The sequence below is a fragment of the Syngnathus typhle genome, linkage group LG4 (genome assembly GCF_033458585.1).
Source record: "Syngnathus typhle isolate RoL2023-S1 ecotype Sweden linkage group LG4, RoL_Styp_1.0, whole genome shotgun sequence".
Classification (NCBI taxonomy): Eukaryota; Metazoa; Chordata; class Actinopteri; order Syngnathiformes; family Syngnathidae; genus Syngnathus; species Syngnathus typhle.
The window spans coordinates 19,674,816-19,691,533 of record NC_083741.1 but is presented as its reverse complement, the minus strand read 5'-3'; the positions used below and the strand labels follow the sequence as shown (position 1 = coordinate 19,691,533).

The window sequence follows — 16,718 nt, the reverse complement described above, 5'->3', positions numbered from 1 at the left end:
GAAACCAAGTGGCTTGTCAAGCAAAACGAACGGCCGGCATTCTGCTCCGACTTCGCCATGATAATGCCATTATGGAAATCATAGCCGCTTCTGGATTCCAGGAAGACCGGGTGACAGTCATGTAAACAGTCACAAACGTTCCCAGTTGTTGATTCGATATTAATCTTAGGTCACATGATAATGCCGGTCTATCTGGGTCAAATGGATACATGAGATTGAATCAGACCTGTCCTAGATGGCTTAGGTGATAATCAGCAGCTGCTTTAACTCGGTAATCATTCCGCAATAAAAAAAATACAACAGCGAAGGGCTCATCATAATAAATAATTCAAGAGTTTGTCCTAGTTGTCCTCGAGAAACAGGATATCAATGATAGCAGAGCAGCTTGTCACAGTTTGAAAGATAAGCAGCTCAAATATGTTCTCAGGCAAATTAAAGGAGACCGGCTCCATCTTTAATATACTGTATTTTGTATGATCTGATATATTTGCCTCCAAAATGACTCCTTAAGGATGATTTCTAACTTGAAGTCTTGGAATCTTTTGTCAGACAACACTGAATCAAATCTGGTGTTTTGCATAAGAATACAAAAGACTGCACGATAATTTTTCCAGTTGTCAACCGATCCGGTGCAGTCTTAGCCATGCATTTACCCTTGACTTCCAACCTCTCTTGGTCGGATTGCGTACTATCTTTATCCGAGATGAGGGTACTTGACTCCGGAGTGTCACAGAGAGATCTAATATGGAGCCAAAAGGACAGAGCGACTGAAAATCATCGTCATTTGAAGAGGTTGCTTGTCACATGATGGGTTTGATCAGGCAGCGCCGCAGTACACAAAGCTGGGTCTTTGCACTGTCTAACAGTGGTACTGGATTATAGACACAAGCCACTTCGGCTGTGATCAGTCACTCAGACCTAGAGACACATGAGGGGACTGAAATCCTGCTTGCGTGCTTCATCCACGTCTTGTTCCGGCGAACCTCGTATGGAAATTAACAACGTAAATGCTGACAGTTGATTGTCAAAAACGGTAAACTGCCGGTCTTTGGCATTTTTAGATATCTTGAAAGGTCGCTACAGACAGTGGCGCCTTTGTTACTGTAGGACCCAAAGCGCTACAGTCTGTACCGACCCTTCAAAAGTTAAATTCTTTTGTTTATCTGAACAAAAACAATCAGGTGCCAAGGTTTCGGTTTTGGAAGTTAGCCAGGCTGCTGTTCGCAATGAACAAACCCAATCTGATATCAGATATTAATCAAAATAGAACTGTCAATTACGGATGTCCTGTACTTTTACTGAAATTACTTCTACAAAATGCTGCAAAGTGACAACATGTAATCTTCACACATTGAACCTGACTCCCAAACCTCAGCTCGCCACTCAATCACTGAGCTTCCCTGGACAGTTCATTGTGTAAGTGCTATGTGAGACTCCAGAGCCTCTAAACGCACCACCTGCTCATTGTTTTCCTCACCGCCCAATTGAGGTGGCCAAACCTGGGCAGTTGAGAAGGTGAGCTTTGGATTTGGTGACCTCAGTCCTCTGGTCCTTAGATCTGTCCTTGACACAGTCTTTGGAGGACACCTGTCACCCTTGCTGCAAGGCCTACATCTCGCCGCAGCCAATTCAACCCACCCCCCTGGGCCCGGGCTCCACTTTGCACAACCATATTGATTTTTTTGGGGAGAGGCTGGTGAGAGTGGGAGGGAGGAACTGAGGGAGCTCTCTATAGGACTGACTTCTCCTTGACACCCCTAGGCGCGACAGCCCTGCTAGAACAACTCTGGCCCCTCGCTGAAAACGGCTAATCAGTCAATCAACTCTCCGTTTTTCTATCCCATTTCTCCCTCACTGCTCTCCGCCCGACATCACCCCCTATCCATGGTTACCGCCTGAATACCAAGGGACTGTCTGCATTAAAAACGTCCATTCCACATGGAAAACAGCTGACCTCATGAAAGCATGCTGTAATTCGAAGGTGAAAACTAAAAAGCTTTTACCAAGATCGACATAATCCTAATGGAAAGATTACGGCTTTGCTCAACAGTAACAGTTAGACCAAAGCAGATACCAGACATGGAGTCACTGCTAGGGAAGTCCTAGAAGCAGCTCTTGTGGCCACACTTTTATGAGTTTGAATCCTTTTGATTAGTTGAAGTATCAATATCTTCAAAATACATTGTTAAAGAAAATGTTTTTCCAGCTATCCCGACAGAACTGGAAGTATCCTGGGATGTCAAGTCGTAAAAAGGCTGAAGAAGAATGCAAGGATGTTTAATGTTAATGGAGCAGTAATGAGTGTTGGCTGTAGTATGGGTGACCTCTTTTCAAACTGGAGTGGCCTCTGTACTTCCAGTACAGTGTGAGGTTCCATGAGTGGGAATCTAATTAATGGCCGGCAGTGGTCCCTCCCTCTCCTGCTGGTCCGGTAATGTGCGCAGATTGGTGTTATAAACAGGGTGTGGAATGTCTGCCCAATGTTGGCCTGGAAAGATTGGCCGTCTTGTTCAGGGAGATGGATGGAAATGTTCTAATATTAATGTTCCCCCCGCAGACATGTGGAATGATCTACGTGCCTGCCGTCGGTTAACAACAATTAACAGTCAAGAGTCGGCATACCTGAGCATTTGTCACTATGAACCTGTGCTGTTCATAACTGAATTTAAAAATGATTAACCACACTTCTGTCTTGATATGAGAGCATTGATTAACTTTGAAAGGTAGACAGTGGCGACAGTAGAAGATACAATGAGGGAGTGTGGTCTTCCTGCTATACACTCCTTGGCCTCGCAGGGGGAGTGTAGTGCTTGCATGCAGATAGCGGAATGTCTTAAACTAAGACCAGAAGAAGAGTGTCATTCTTTTTACAGGAAGATACAAATGCTAATTGCTGCATTCCAAATACTTCTTCACAACCAATCTCTTTGTTTAAAATTGAAAATAAAAAGAAAATTAGAACCAATCCATCTGACCAGCCTCGCGCACTGGCAATCTCATTCATATTCATAAAATGGTCCTGGTCTGGGTTATACAGAAAGTTAGTTACATATTACAAGCCATGGGGTCAACACCACCACATTCCAGTGAGTCATTTATTGCCAAGTTACCCATCACACCAAGCTCCAAACTTCTTGCCAGGAATTTTATAGCCGAAAGGTTGCATACAGGATTGTTTACAATCAACGGTGTGTGTGTATTTTGGTGCTTCAAGTCTGTAGTCCAGAACTACTACTGGGGGTACAGTCTTTGTGAGGACTTTGTACTGATGTGTGGTCTGTTTCTGTTTGTTGGTACTTGAGTGTGACAGCCCCATGTTTCTATGTTAAGCAGGTTCTAAAACGTCTTAGGTCATGCCCTAGCTTCTAAACAGCAGACTAAATGGACGCCCTTCATCACACATTTGCAGCTCCGCAAATGTTTAATCCTACTCAAAATTCTGTTAGGTATCCGTTGCAGCAGTGACAAACTAGAGCTCACGTTTATTTGTAGTTTCAGGGATTGTTTTGATCGTATCTTGGCTCCCTGTCATATGGGTACATGTTTTTTTACTGCTTAAAGAAATCACAAAATTATAGTTGACTGTATTTCATGTAAAGGTCAAAATCTTTAGTAACATTCCAAAATCCTGCGTGTTTGGTAGATTGGACTTCGACTGTAGAGGTAGGATAGACCCCCCCAATCTCCATGTACCATTTTATAGCACCTCATTGATTTCTAAGTTCAAATGTGTAATCAAAGCTTCTAGAAATTTTCGTCACGCACACAAAAATGCGTGCAGATGGTGAATGGCCACTGACCTTCTCTGTTCTCTGAGTTGCTTCACACGGGCTGGCTACATTCTGCGATCCGGTGCCAAATGGACCCGGGAGGAAGCGCCTTTGATGCGAACGGGCAGCCCCTCTGATTCATTCTTCACTTTTACAGTTCACTTGTCAAAACTGTTGATTCGCCGTCACTTTTGCACAAGATGAGTGCTTTCTGAAACGGGTGCCACACAAGCACCAATGGTGTGCTGTCCAAACACGTAGTTTCTTTATGCGGCTGTCTCTCACCTCACAAGCTTTCTTTAGATGTGTTGAGGGTCCACAGTGACATCATCCCTTGGTTTCAGAATTTGTCTTCTGTCTTATATACTGAGAGGTATTTGGACAACAAGGTAGAGCTAGAGTTGAGTAAGGGCTAGCTAGCGCCAAAAACTACAAGTCATGAACCCAATATCATGCTATGTTGAAGGATTTACTATTCCACACAAATATTTTGTTCCTGGTTTTTCGTTTATTGCCGTGATTTTGGTACATTTCTAGCTGTTAGCAAAATGGTTACGAAAACGGTCTGATGAAAACATTTTGTGATCTAGGAAACATTTCACTCTTGAGTAGAATAGTACAACTTTGCTAATGCTATTAAGCTATTTGATAGAGTATTCTACCTGTCGCACTAAAGCAGGAATAATGAATAGTGTGTCTATTCTACTCAAAGTCTTCCACCATATATCTACAGTTCACGATGTATTAGTTAGATGAGATTGACTTGTCCTTCTTTTAGAAAGCACACAACATCCCGTGTGTTCAACCGTACCCGCAACTTAGACTCCAAAGGCTTTTTTATCCTCTAAAGAGGCCGAGCTATCTGGCTATTCTCAGCCGCCCATGCCAAAAAACGGACATTAATCTACTCTGAGAGCTTTGAAGAAAGTGTCCACTTATATGTCACAGATGGGGGAAATGTATTAAATTAATAAATAAACGGTACAAAATGTGATATCTCATGGGCTAGGATCAAAGCAAACCAATTGAGTCCTATTCTACCTAATATGTTTTTCTATGATAAACAGTCCGGCTGAAGGGATAATCCTATCAAGCAAGTTGGGGATTAAAAAAGGACGGAGAGAAAAAAAATCTGATATATCACTCAGCACAGAGACGGTTGGCATGGCTACCGTGAAGCATTATTATTGGATTGGTAATCTCGCTTCTTGGGTCCTTTTTTTGTGTGTGATTTTCCTTTCACAATCAGGTGCTTACACCAAGACGGTGCAGACAGACATGCTGGTTCTTTGGTCTGGAGTCCATCCAGTGGCAACTTCTTTCTTTTGCGTGGAATTTCTGAGCAGCTTGATGTATTTGACGCATGCGTGACAGCCGCGCTTGTGTGCGATCGGGGTTGAGGCATTGCATTGTCCTGACCGGACGTTACTTCTAAGTCATGGAATGAAAGCACACTTTGGTGCCTCTGTACACATTTCAGAGTGAAGCTATATGTGCGTACAGTATACGTACATGTGTGTGTATACACAGGCTTGATATAGTCAGCTTCTGTCAGAGGGCGGAATATGAGACGGACGAGTGCGTGTCAAGTTGTCAGTTGTCTTCCAACCGGCTTTTGAACATACTTTGGACTTGCATGTTTTTTCAAGAATCAAATCTTTGGGTCCGTTTTTTTTCCCTCGGCCTGCACACTCATGTGCAACCTTTAAGAAAACTGTCAGCATGCGTTGTGTTGTTCAACCGTAAAGGTGAATCCACCATGCTGTTAAAAATATTCTCTTTTACCTGAATATTTTTTTTTGCCCATACCAGGTCAGATGAAATGTGTAGTACAAGTAAATGCCTGTGAATTTTTTTTTTTCTGGAACTACTTCCAAGGCCCCTGAGATTGATGGGTAAGCCTTTCATGTATGGCCCTCTAAAGATGTTAAAATCCAGATGAGCTCTGAACCAAACTATGAACAAATCATATAGAAACGTACATATTTTTTCATCTCAGTCGCCATTGGATTTATGGGTAACGAGTGGAATGCGAACCAATGAATGATAGTTTCAGTCTCCGAACTGGTTGGTGTTTTTTTTCTGTAGGTTTATTTGAAAAATGTTCGAGAGAGCCCCACTGGCAAGCCTTCACTAAATCATAAAAATTTGATGCAAATAAAAATGAATGATGGCAAGTTTGTGTTAAGATGTTGGTTAGTTTTTTTAAGGAAACACTTATTCTTTTTTTGTTTCTGTCTTTCAAGCTCAAAAACTCAAAATTTAGCCAAAGACTAGACTTCTTACTTTCTATTAGCAGTGCTATGATGTAGCTACCTACTTTAAAATTGTTTGCTAACGCATCGCCTTTTTGTTTTACAGAAGAGGAGGTTATTAAAGGAGTTGGGAGACCAAAAGATTCCCTTTAGAGGACCTTCTGATAAGGGCTTTAAGGAACTGGTGAGTCAACAATATTGGTTTCTTAGTTTTTAAAGTTTCTACCAATTATAATGACTTTTGAAGAGACATTGTGTCCTAACTTTAGACTGAATCGTATCGAGTTAATTTTTAATTTTTTTTGGTTAGAGATAAGATGGACATTAAGCTCATCTGATATTCTTTCTCAGTGGGACACCAGTTACTCCGGCCTGGTTCTGAAGAGAGCCTGCTCGTTGCCAGCCGAGCTCCACTGCAGAGTCCAGACCGCTCTGCTCACCTTGCGCAAGAAGGGCTGCCTCTTGAGAGATCTGGTCCGTGTCCGTGACCGGGACGTCTTCACGTCTGTGTCGCGTGCTCTGCTGGGTGAGCCGGGCCATACCTACCGCTACCTGGACACTAGGCTCTTTGCCATCCCCTGGCACAATGAGGACACTGAGGTTAAAGGGCAAAACTGTTGCGACCCAGGTCTGAGGGCAGCTTGCAAAGCCTTGTGGGAGCTTAATAGCTTCTTCTGCTTGGACGTGTCTCACCTGAAAGAAGAAGACAGGATAGCCCAAATTGCAAAGGTGGTTCAGGAGACAGTGGCCAAGGCAAGCGATGAGGCCGATGTGGAGTCCAAACACAGCGAGGACTCCAGGACCAGTGAAGGAGGCGACTCGGACTTTAGGCAAAGCGAGGAAGGGGATACGGAATCCAAGCACAGCGAGGAATGGGACGTGGAGTCCAAACACAGTGATGAAGGTTGTTCGACATCAAAAAGGGATAGTGATTGGGAGACTGTGTCCAAAAACAGTAGTGAGGAGGGAGAATCCTCCCAGGGCAAAGTGACCGATTCCGGGTTGGAGCACAGTGAAGGAAAATGTCCCACCTTGGCGTTGAAGACTGCCGATGTCTCGCCAACAGAAGAGCTTCATGTGGCTCATCTAAAACACAGCCTCTCAGATTACCACATTGAGGATAAGGTGGCACCAGAAAGTGCTTCTGAGCCCAACCTGACTCAGGGATTCACCAAATCAGTCAAGTTCAACGTCACCTTACTCAACTACATGGACCCGGCAATCATGAGCCACCTCAAAGAGGAACCCTATTACGGCATGGGGAAAATGGCTGTAGGGTGGCACCATGACGAGAACCTCATCACTCATTCACCGGTGGCTGTTTACACCTACAGTTGCCACGACAACAAAGGTAAGTGTCACTGAGTTCTAATTAGACAGGACACTTTAATCTACATCCCATCGCAGCGGCGATGAGATCCATCGCAACAATAACCCGTCAACTTATCTGCGTCACTTTGAAGTGGATCTAAACTTACGTGTTGAGGCACCGGCAGCGTCTGTAGACGCGGGCCTCCGGCGCGCAGCCAGCATCAGATTCATCTGCGTGATAGTGTCAGGGCACGAGTAAATGTCATCGGAAGCTCGCTGCTGACAGCCTTATCGCGAAATCACAGACATCGGTATCTAAGTTCAATAGCGAAGCCTTAACAAACGGGTCTTATCACACACGCCGCATCGCATCTAAATCATTTCCCCGAGAAATGATCAATGCGCAATTATCTGATAGGGAATAATGAACCTCGCTTTGATAAGTGTTTCTCAACTGTACTGGATGGATAAAAACGTATCTTTTGAACCAGGAGCTGATAGTATTCGCTGATTTGACAAGAGAAGTTTGCTTTCTAGAGCACACGCAAAACAAATTGCAGATGAGCAAGGGCGGTCATGGTGGATACTCTGTCTTGTTTTCTGACAAAGTAGGTACAACACCAAAAATTGTCACAATAGATTGTCACGGTATTTAAAGAAGGGTTCCCGGTTTTGTAGCATTTTCAAATCCCACGGCTGGAGATACAGATGTGTAAGCAAACTCCAGTAGATCAGGTGCGACGTCAAACACGGTCCACAGCTGCTTTTCCTTCACTGGTGTCATAAGCAGGAACACCTGCTGGAGCGTTCCGCTTCAACCATTTGCCACGGGCCATTTCCATTTAGACCTTCAAAACATTGCAGCCTAACACCTCGCCGCACTTTGCAGCTGTATCTCGTCCAGGCTGCTGAGACCAGAGTGTGACCTGAGCTTTATTCCGGTGGTTGACTCAGAGTGTTCCCAGGACCAAGATGCAGCATAAGGCTTCTCCGTGTTCAGACGGCCGCTCGCCTAAGGGAACCCGTACTACAGCCGGAGATCCAAAGGAATCTTGCCGTAGCTATGTTTTAACCCGCACAGAGGCGGATATTCCACCATCGCTAAGGCCTTAGGGAATTCTGTCATTACCTGGCTCTCAGAGCAAAATGGCGGGAAATTAAGTTACTATTTATCCGTGCTGAGCAAAAAGGAAAAGGCAGCTGCGGGGCAAAGAGGCCCGAAAAGACTTTAGTATCGATTTGTGCTGAAGGGTGCTGGCCAGCCAGGTTAAATCTTATTTTCTGAGCAGGCCGTTGTAAGAATAGCGAGTAGAGGGGAGAACAGTGAAGGTGCTTATCGTGAACGGAAACAGGAACATCATGGCCTAGCCGCTATCCAATAAGACTCATTGCACAACATCCAGCCCAGGCTTTTAGCCATTGCATGTCCTAATAGCGTAACGATCTTGTGCAGACAGCCGAGATTAACCCACAAAACTGTACCTACTTTGTCAACACAGCGTACTGTGCTTGAGTTTTATAGCAATATCAATTATGTTTTTAAGATAGAAGAATTGGATCCACTATAGATATAGTGCTTGAAAAAGCCTTCATAAAACTAGATCAATTTGGATTTGCATATTTTGAGAATAATAATAATGTAAAAAATAATTGCATTTGATTCCTGACATTTTAACTAGCTCAAAGATACACGTTCACCAAGTGTTTTACCTCAAAATGTAAAACTGTAAATTGACTTTAAAAAGTGCTTAACAAATGACTTGAACTTGAACCTCAGCTTTATTTACTGGTCCCACCTTTACTGTTAAACGCTCATAGTATGTTGATTTACATCACAGCCACTATAACATAATAAAACACCAGGCTGCTTTAATGTGTTTATATTTCACATTTGCCACGTTTCACTGCTTGAAACTTCGTGCGTGTCGTAATCTTCGGCCTTGTTGTGATTGACAGGCGAGAGCGGTGAATGCAGCGGTGAGAAGGCGAGCTGGAGAATCGGCCTCAAGGTGGCCTGGGACATCCACACACCCGGCCTGATGGTCCCCCTCCAGTCTGGAGACTGCTATTATATGAGAAGTACTAAATCTCAACAACACACACACATATTCACCATCAAGCCAAATTCGAAACCGGTTTTTTAAAAATGTTTTTCAAGTGTTCCCTCCCCAATGACCCATACCAGCGGCCATGAGCAAGTAATTCACTCACTTTTTGTTCTATTCTCGCCATTTAAAATTGACTGCCGGTGAAAGTGATCTGAGGTGTTGTGAATGTATGCGGCAGCACTGCAAACTTAAGTTCCATGAAATTGAGTGCATTAGCAGAGGTTAGGGAAATGCTAGTTGCTGAAGCCAGACAGATGGACTGAAAGTTTCACGATGTAAATCAAAGTTTAAGGCTGAGGTCAGATTGCTGCACTAGACGGTAAACACATTCATGCTGATTATTATGTCGCCGACAAAGCCAAAACCAAGTTTTTATGTTCTCTGAGAAATCAGTAGGATTTGGTAATAAAACGTTAAGGGGGGAAAAAAAAAAAATGGGACATTTTCTGGCTTTCCGTTTTTATGCATGCAATTCTCGTATTTGTATTATTCATAGCGGAGATTGATTGGTGGCCCTTCCGCTTGCCAAAAGTTGGATGGGCTAAGCTTGAGTGAAAAAAAAAAAATGCATCCCCTTACGATGTCCCAATATTTCATCAATAAAATACTCAAATATGCCTGTCTTACAAACAGGCATGTGATAGATACCTGCCATTTTTTTGACAAGCATGAAATCTGAATTTAAATCAATCTATGACTCATTGAAGACATTACATTTTCTTTTTCCGAGTCTGTCGCAGCCTGTCCCTCACATTCGTCTTGACAGGGCTTGAAGCCGACCTCCTTTTAGCCTCAATGAGATTTACAATAGAACCGTCAGTTTCAGGCCGGGGCCCGATAATAGAGTGATGGGCCGTTGCGCGGAGCGTTCTAATGGGACTTGACTGTCGCGGATCAGTGAGGGAATTTACGCTTCGCTCAGTGAGCACGCCCTTGAGAGGCCCCGACTGCTGCGCGCCGATAGTGGCTCGCTCCGTGGGAGCCTCGGCCGTCTGTCGCTTTGTCGGCCCACCTGAATTAAGTACTTGGCACGAGATGCGCACGCAGAGGTTGTCGGCGCTTTTTCGGTCGATGCCGGACTTCTTCGTTTGTAAGAAATAACGTCTGTGTGAATCGTACGTCAGAAGACCATAAGTCATTTCTTTCCTGGTGTTGGATAAAAGGCAGGAAGCAAGAAATAGCCGGACGGACGGCTGGACAGAAAAGTGACGGCCACCACGTTGCCATTTGTCTCCCGGCGGCCCCTTTTCAACTGCTAATGTCTAAAACCACAGAATTGAATCAGCACCATCTCCACCGAAATAGAATTTGGCCAGTTAAATAAGGAACAATGCAAGTCTTGACACCAGGCCTGTTCCATAATCAGATTCCCAGGTCCCAATGCACACAGGAGGGTGGGAGGGTGCGTGCAGACACGAGTTGACCCAATATATTTAAAAGCCTGCTTTCTCGAAAAAGGAGGACAAGTGGCAGCAGGCGCAGGGGTTGAAAGAAAGATAAATACTTATTACAGTTATTGAGTTTGCCTCAACTCCCATCCCCATGCCGCCAACGCATCCGGCGTGCCAAGAAAAGAGCAGATTGATGGAGATAATTTGTTATTGGATATAAACAGTTTTAAAGACGCCGAGTAATTCCGCCCGGGGACCTAATCCGTCACAATCTCATCAGAGTGAGGGAGGGCAAAAAAATGGCGGCAAAGTTGTTTTCTTTGTCGCCACCTTTTTCTCGCTTCCAACCAAACAATAATATCGTCTTCCCGAAGCGCTCGGCTGTTTGACTTTCAAATCGCAGGCATTAGACGGTGTACTCCCCCGCTACGGGCGGGTGTAAATACGCGCATGTGCTGCCATCGACAGTCGCCTGTCGTGGCTAAATTAATTATTGGTCTATGAGGCAAATAACGACAGCACCGTGGAACATCTATACTCACAAGAAGCACATGGCGGGATAGGCGGGAAACAGCAGTAAGGCCTCTCCGTAAAGCTCCCGCGATATTGGACAAATGTTTGTCGGTATGGCGCGGACGTCTTCGACAGATTGAGTGTGATCTGGCGTTGTTTGCTAATTAAGAGACCGTGCTAGAGTGCTGCTTGCTCCCTGTGGACCCAACACAGTCTGTCGCGCAATACCCAAAATTTGGGCCACATTGGCCCCAGGTATATTGTACATTTTGTTCTGGTTTTTTTTTTTCTTTACTTTTAAATCACACTGATACTGAGTTTTCCACTTTTTAAGACTCTTGTCTATACGTAACTACAGTCTGTTTCTAAAGTATTGGAACGGCAGGGGCAATTCTTTGGTTTTTGTGGAATTCAGATCAAAACATTAATATACACAAAAGTTTGTTTACACAAGCAAACGACTTAGGACAGCGCACCTTTAATTATACCCATTATATTTATACTAAACCGTAAACAAGACACCAAATGTATATTTAAACTATTTAAATTGACCTTGTTTTTGTTGTCTTTGTCCTGAATTCCAGATAGCCTAAACAGCACGCACCAGCACTGCGTCCTTGCCGGAGATGCCGTTCGCTTCAGCTCCACCCACAGAGTGGCTGAGGTGAGGAAATTTTACATTGACGTTTTACTAATTCTGTTAAATCACAACTGGACAAATATCCGCACGGCTTGCTTTTTAGTCAAGCATATATAACCTTGTCAATAGTGGTCATCATCTAGTATGTGCATCAGAATTTTTCTGTATCTCCGCCCCAATCAAGTGTTCCAGCGGGACTCTGACCTACATCCAGTCCCGGTGCCAGGAGGCCCTGTCCAACCTGCACACGGACCCGGACACCGGCTCCCGCAGCTTAACGACCCTGAGGCCGGCCACCATGCAACGCTGCGAGGAGATCCACAATGAGGTGAGTGACTTCCCGCATCACATCACAGCAGTGTCACATTTTGTATATGCTTGAAAAGCCGGCAGTGTTACCGGTACCGTATTGCTTCACCACATGGCATCAAAGGAGGCCGGTCCGGGAAATAAGGCTCTGTTTTTTGTTTTTTTTTAACGCCAAGTGAAAACAGAACACTTCAAAAGTTGTCAAAATTACTAGCAAACATAAAATACATCTGTTTTACTCATAAAAACATAAATAGGAGAATAACTCACTAAAGCTGTCTGACTTATGTTGTTTGTTTGCGCATGATTTTTAGTGTGTGTGTGTTTTCTAGGCAGGCGAATGGGGGGCGGCTGCCCAGTACTGAAAAATACAACTTTAGTCCTTCAACTGATTAGCAACAGGACATTTATTTAGGCTAATTGATTTACTGTGCATTGACTGCATTAAAAAGTTTGGGACATCACAAATACACATTTATTATTTATTTATTGATATATAGTATGTATGTATTTCTTTAGTTTTATTTCGCGTGTATGACTCAAGGCTTATCTTTATGTTTGGAGCTAGTGGTTCAATACCAGCTGCAGATATGACACATCAGACATCCAGTGAATAAATAATATCATTGTTAATATAGAATGGAATGAATTTAAAGTGAAACCATGTGCGCTCTTGTGCACTGCCAACATTTGCGCGCTGTAGAGTACAGTAAGCGTGACACCGTTGCAAAAGTATTTTATAACTAAGAATGATCACATTCATTACGTGAAATGAATGTGTCCTGCTCATGCATGTGTTGAGTTTTTACTTTGTGGATTATTTCAAGTCCTTCTGTGTACCGCAGTTCTATTGTTAAAAAGTGACTTCAGGAACAATTGATGTCATTGATTGACACCGTTTACGTTTTGCTAGAAATATGACATCTAGTCCGACAAGTCTGGCGCAGAAATGTATGGGTTTTTGACTTGTGAACGTTAAGCAAACTGGACTTAAGGTGTCCAGTGTGCCTAAACCTTGAACAGCAGTCTCCAAAATGCCATCAAAGGTAGTGCTTAGCATGAACCCACATTTGATCCTGGTTTAACATGCCCTCACTTCCTTGTGCACACCCAGAGGCACATGCTAGCATGTTAAAGCTACCGAAAAAGAAGCTTCTCGCTGTCCTCCCTCAGTTTACTCGCTTGTTTCCACTCTGGGAAACAACACCTCAAAGTCCAGGTAGTTCTCATTTGCCGCAGCCTGTGATGGATTGCATGGTAACAGCCTTCCCATATGTTATCTAAAGATGGAGTCTTACCCCGGCGCTCCTCGCTAACCCCTTTTCACTACCAACAATGAGCAACTCAACTCGGGGTGTTGCAGGGTCAACAGAGACTTCTTCCGCTAGCTTGCCGCTGGCGAACAGTTAATATCGCACTTCACCTCTTTGCCCTCCCCTCTGCACCCTGGGCTCCCCAGGCCTGCACATCTTAGCCAACGCTAGCATCCCGGGAACCCCAACGGGCGGGCATGACGGATGAGTCTGATGTAAGGTTGTTTAAAGGTTGTAGACAATATTAATTATTCAGCTGAGCCAAACAATAGAGTTGCGTTTTTTTTTGGGGGGGGGGGGGGTAGTTGGCAACACCTGCTAGCTTTCCAGGATTAGCAAAAATGGGCTCGCTACGGGAATACAAATCTGCAATAACTAAAATCTAGACAAAATATCTCAAATCAACGGGTTTCTTCCTAGTCTGTTTTCCCCACTGTAAGCATCTTAAGAAGGTATCATAACATATTATTGATATTTAATTAGTGGTTTGGAATAAATTGAATTTAGCATACCAAATTCCATAATTTTATTGATGAGGGTAGTCTAGTATGTAGTACGCAAGCTTTATGTACTTTTAGTTTTACGAAGTGTTTCCAAATTAAATTTTTCCGTTCTATAGGTAGATTTTTTTTTAATCACGTAAAGTCAAGTAATCAAGTAAAATATTCCCGCTTTTGATAGTTTTGAAGACATAATTGTTCAAAAAAACAAATTGCTGTTTATAAGAAAGCAGTTGCATGTTAATGTATGTGTTGAGGTGAAGTGGTGGGTGTTTGGTTGTTTGAGTGAGCTGGCGGGGGCCCCTCTCTTGGCATTTGCAATGATCGATGTGGCCATTTGTTTGAAGTTGCCCACGAGAGCAGAACACCCACTTAAATGATGTATTGTTAGCGGCGTTATTTATGACGGCGGTCCACCTTTGGCGTGCGGCAGGCTGCATATTGCGCAGGTTGTGTTTGACATGGACGACTGCAGTGTGAACAAGCCTGAGACGTGCAGGCATCCTGACCCGAGCACCGCCCTATGGGCCCTTTCAACAAAAGAAAGCGCTAACGCCAAAGCTAGCACCTGCTAACGAGGCGCTGGGCATACAGAGTGAGCTAAGCGAGTACAACTAATTACCTAGTCAACATATGAACAACAGTCAACAATTTTTTTAATTCATTGATATTATGAGAATTTTATTCATTTATCCAACTGAGAGCGGATTTAATTTTGCAAATTTGGCTGTAGCCCAGATGGATGTACACTAAACTCTCAAACATTACAAACAATTAACAAGTGGACACTTTGTCTACTAAAAATCAAAACAATACAAACATGTTTTCAAATTTTCATCTCACCCAAAACCGTCTGGAATAGGCTCCAGCTGTTATCCCGAATAAGCTCAAGAGTGGGAGAAAACGGATGAATGTTTTCAGGCCACAAACAAAACAAGTGGTCGTAAACAGTCCAAATTGGATCCATTCTGGGAAAAAAAACACATATCCTAACATAAACACCCTCTTGTAGTCACTTTTTGGTCGTACTTCCTTCTTTACCCTACAAGAAGGACGCGTCCATGTTTTACCTTTTGAAATGCTAATCATAGACGCAAATGCCTTGTCCCATTTAAAGCTACTGTGTCACCTCCCAGGTGGTTGTGTGACGGAAAGCCCTCAGGGACCCCGCTCGCTAATGATGTTGGTAAATATTGAAAGCTTCACCCCAACACGCATGTTCACGGGGGAAGTGCGCACGTGACCTTCCAAGGTCTCTTTGAAACGCCTCACCTGAGGGGCGTCTGACATCTTGTTGTAATCTCTTAAAGCGTGTCTCCTTCTGATCTGTGCCAGATGTTGTCTGTGTGACACAGTTATTATTTAATTCACGTGTTCACCTTTTGTTTGCTGTATTGCACAAACGGGAGGGCAAAGCAATGGCGTCAAACTACTACTTTTTTTAGGCGAATGAATGTACGTGAAAATCACAATAAAGGGATTTAATGATTTCTATACATGATACATTTAAATAATCGGTATTGGAATGGTAAAGTCAACCATTAGACAGATTTGAGATGTTACTCTAAAATTCATTGTTTCAAAGTTCCATTTCTGGGCTTGACGTTGGACAAGTATAAGCACTGGGCCACGCACATAAAAATAATGTGACGTGTGTGTGTGTGTGTGTGTGGCTTTTTTTTTTTCCCCGCCCTACCTGATCTGTGTGGTCTTTCTGGGGCAAAGTAAACACTAGTCGGCGGAATGGGATCGATTCAACTCTCATCAGCTCCCACCTCGGGCTCCCCTCTGTCCCCCTGGAAATTAATCAGGTCCGCTGAGAGAATACCATAAAGAAAAAAAAATGTGCCTCATTAAATGGGAGAGGAAAAAAAATGGAGAGTTACTTGTCCTTTTTGGCCACAGTGGGCAGCCAGGTAGCTTAACGTGTGACTAATATGTAGCTAGTGTGTCCATCACCAATGGAGATGACAGCAACCGCCTCGGGGGAGCCGCTATCAGAAAAAGCAACCTCAACAACTCTTTCTTCGCAACCGTCCATCCTCGTAGCGCCCAGCTGGACGCTCCAGTCCAAAATGCCACAACTCCACAAAGTCCATCGCGGCTCAAAGCGGTTTGTTTTCTCCTAGCGGAAGGACAGGCAGACAATCAGAAGACAGGAAAGGATGTCCGATATCGGGCCTCGATGGCTTTGTTGTTTGTTTGAGCCGCGGTGATCGAAGGGGAGTGGATACCGGAGAGCATAAAGGATGACATTTCTTTGAAGGCTGGCTTGTATGGAGCCACCGAGAAGCTTCCGAGTAGCGCCGACACGGGCCGGTCCTTGCATGTCATCCCTGCCGGGATCAGAGCAATGGTCCTGTGTTCTGCCTCAACACTAGATAATACATCACATAGTACAGAAAAAAAATAAGGAACACTAGAAACTGTGGAGTCTTTAAAATGGAGTTTCAGATTTTTATGGATTTAAAAACAATTTTTTGTTTCCTCATAGGAAGTAATGGGAATACAAATAAATGCCACGTATTCATTTTACAATAATATTCTGCACCACTATGTTTTGGTCAAATACAAAATCTGTAATCTTTATCTATGTTTAAACTAAAAA

General features: G+C 43.7%; 1 protein-coding gene across 4 annotated transcripts in view; it reads left to right on the top strand.

Moving 5' to 3' along the window:
- The window catches only part of fto (FTO alpha-ketoglutarate dependent dioxygenase), a 97,205-nt gene that overhangs the window by 12,215 nt on the left and 68,272 nt on the right, over positions 1–16,718 (top strand). For all 4 annotated transcript variants that reach the window (XR_009714199.1, XM_061276841.1, XM_061276843.1 and 1 more), the window contains exons 2-6: positions 6,132–6,209; positions 6,377–7,376; positions 9,293–9,415; positions 11,933–12,012; positions 12,173–12,316. Coding sequence is in view for 3 of the 4 variants with exons in the window: in XM_061276841.1 (XP_061132825.1) it covers positions 6,132–6,209; positions 6,377–7,376; positions 9,293–9,415; positions 11,933–12,012; positions 12,173–12,316 (1,425 nt within the window). In the remaining variant the exon portion in view is untranslated. The remainder of the gene's footprint in view (positions 1–6,131; positions 6,210–6,376; positions 7,377–9,292; positions 9,416–11,932; positions 12,013–12,172; positions 12,317–16,718) is intronic.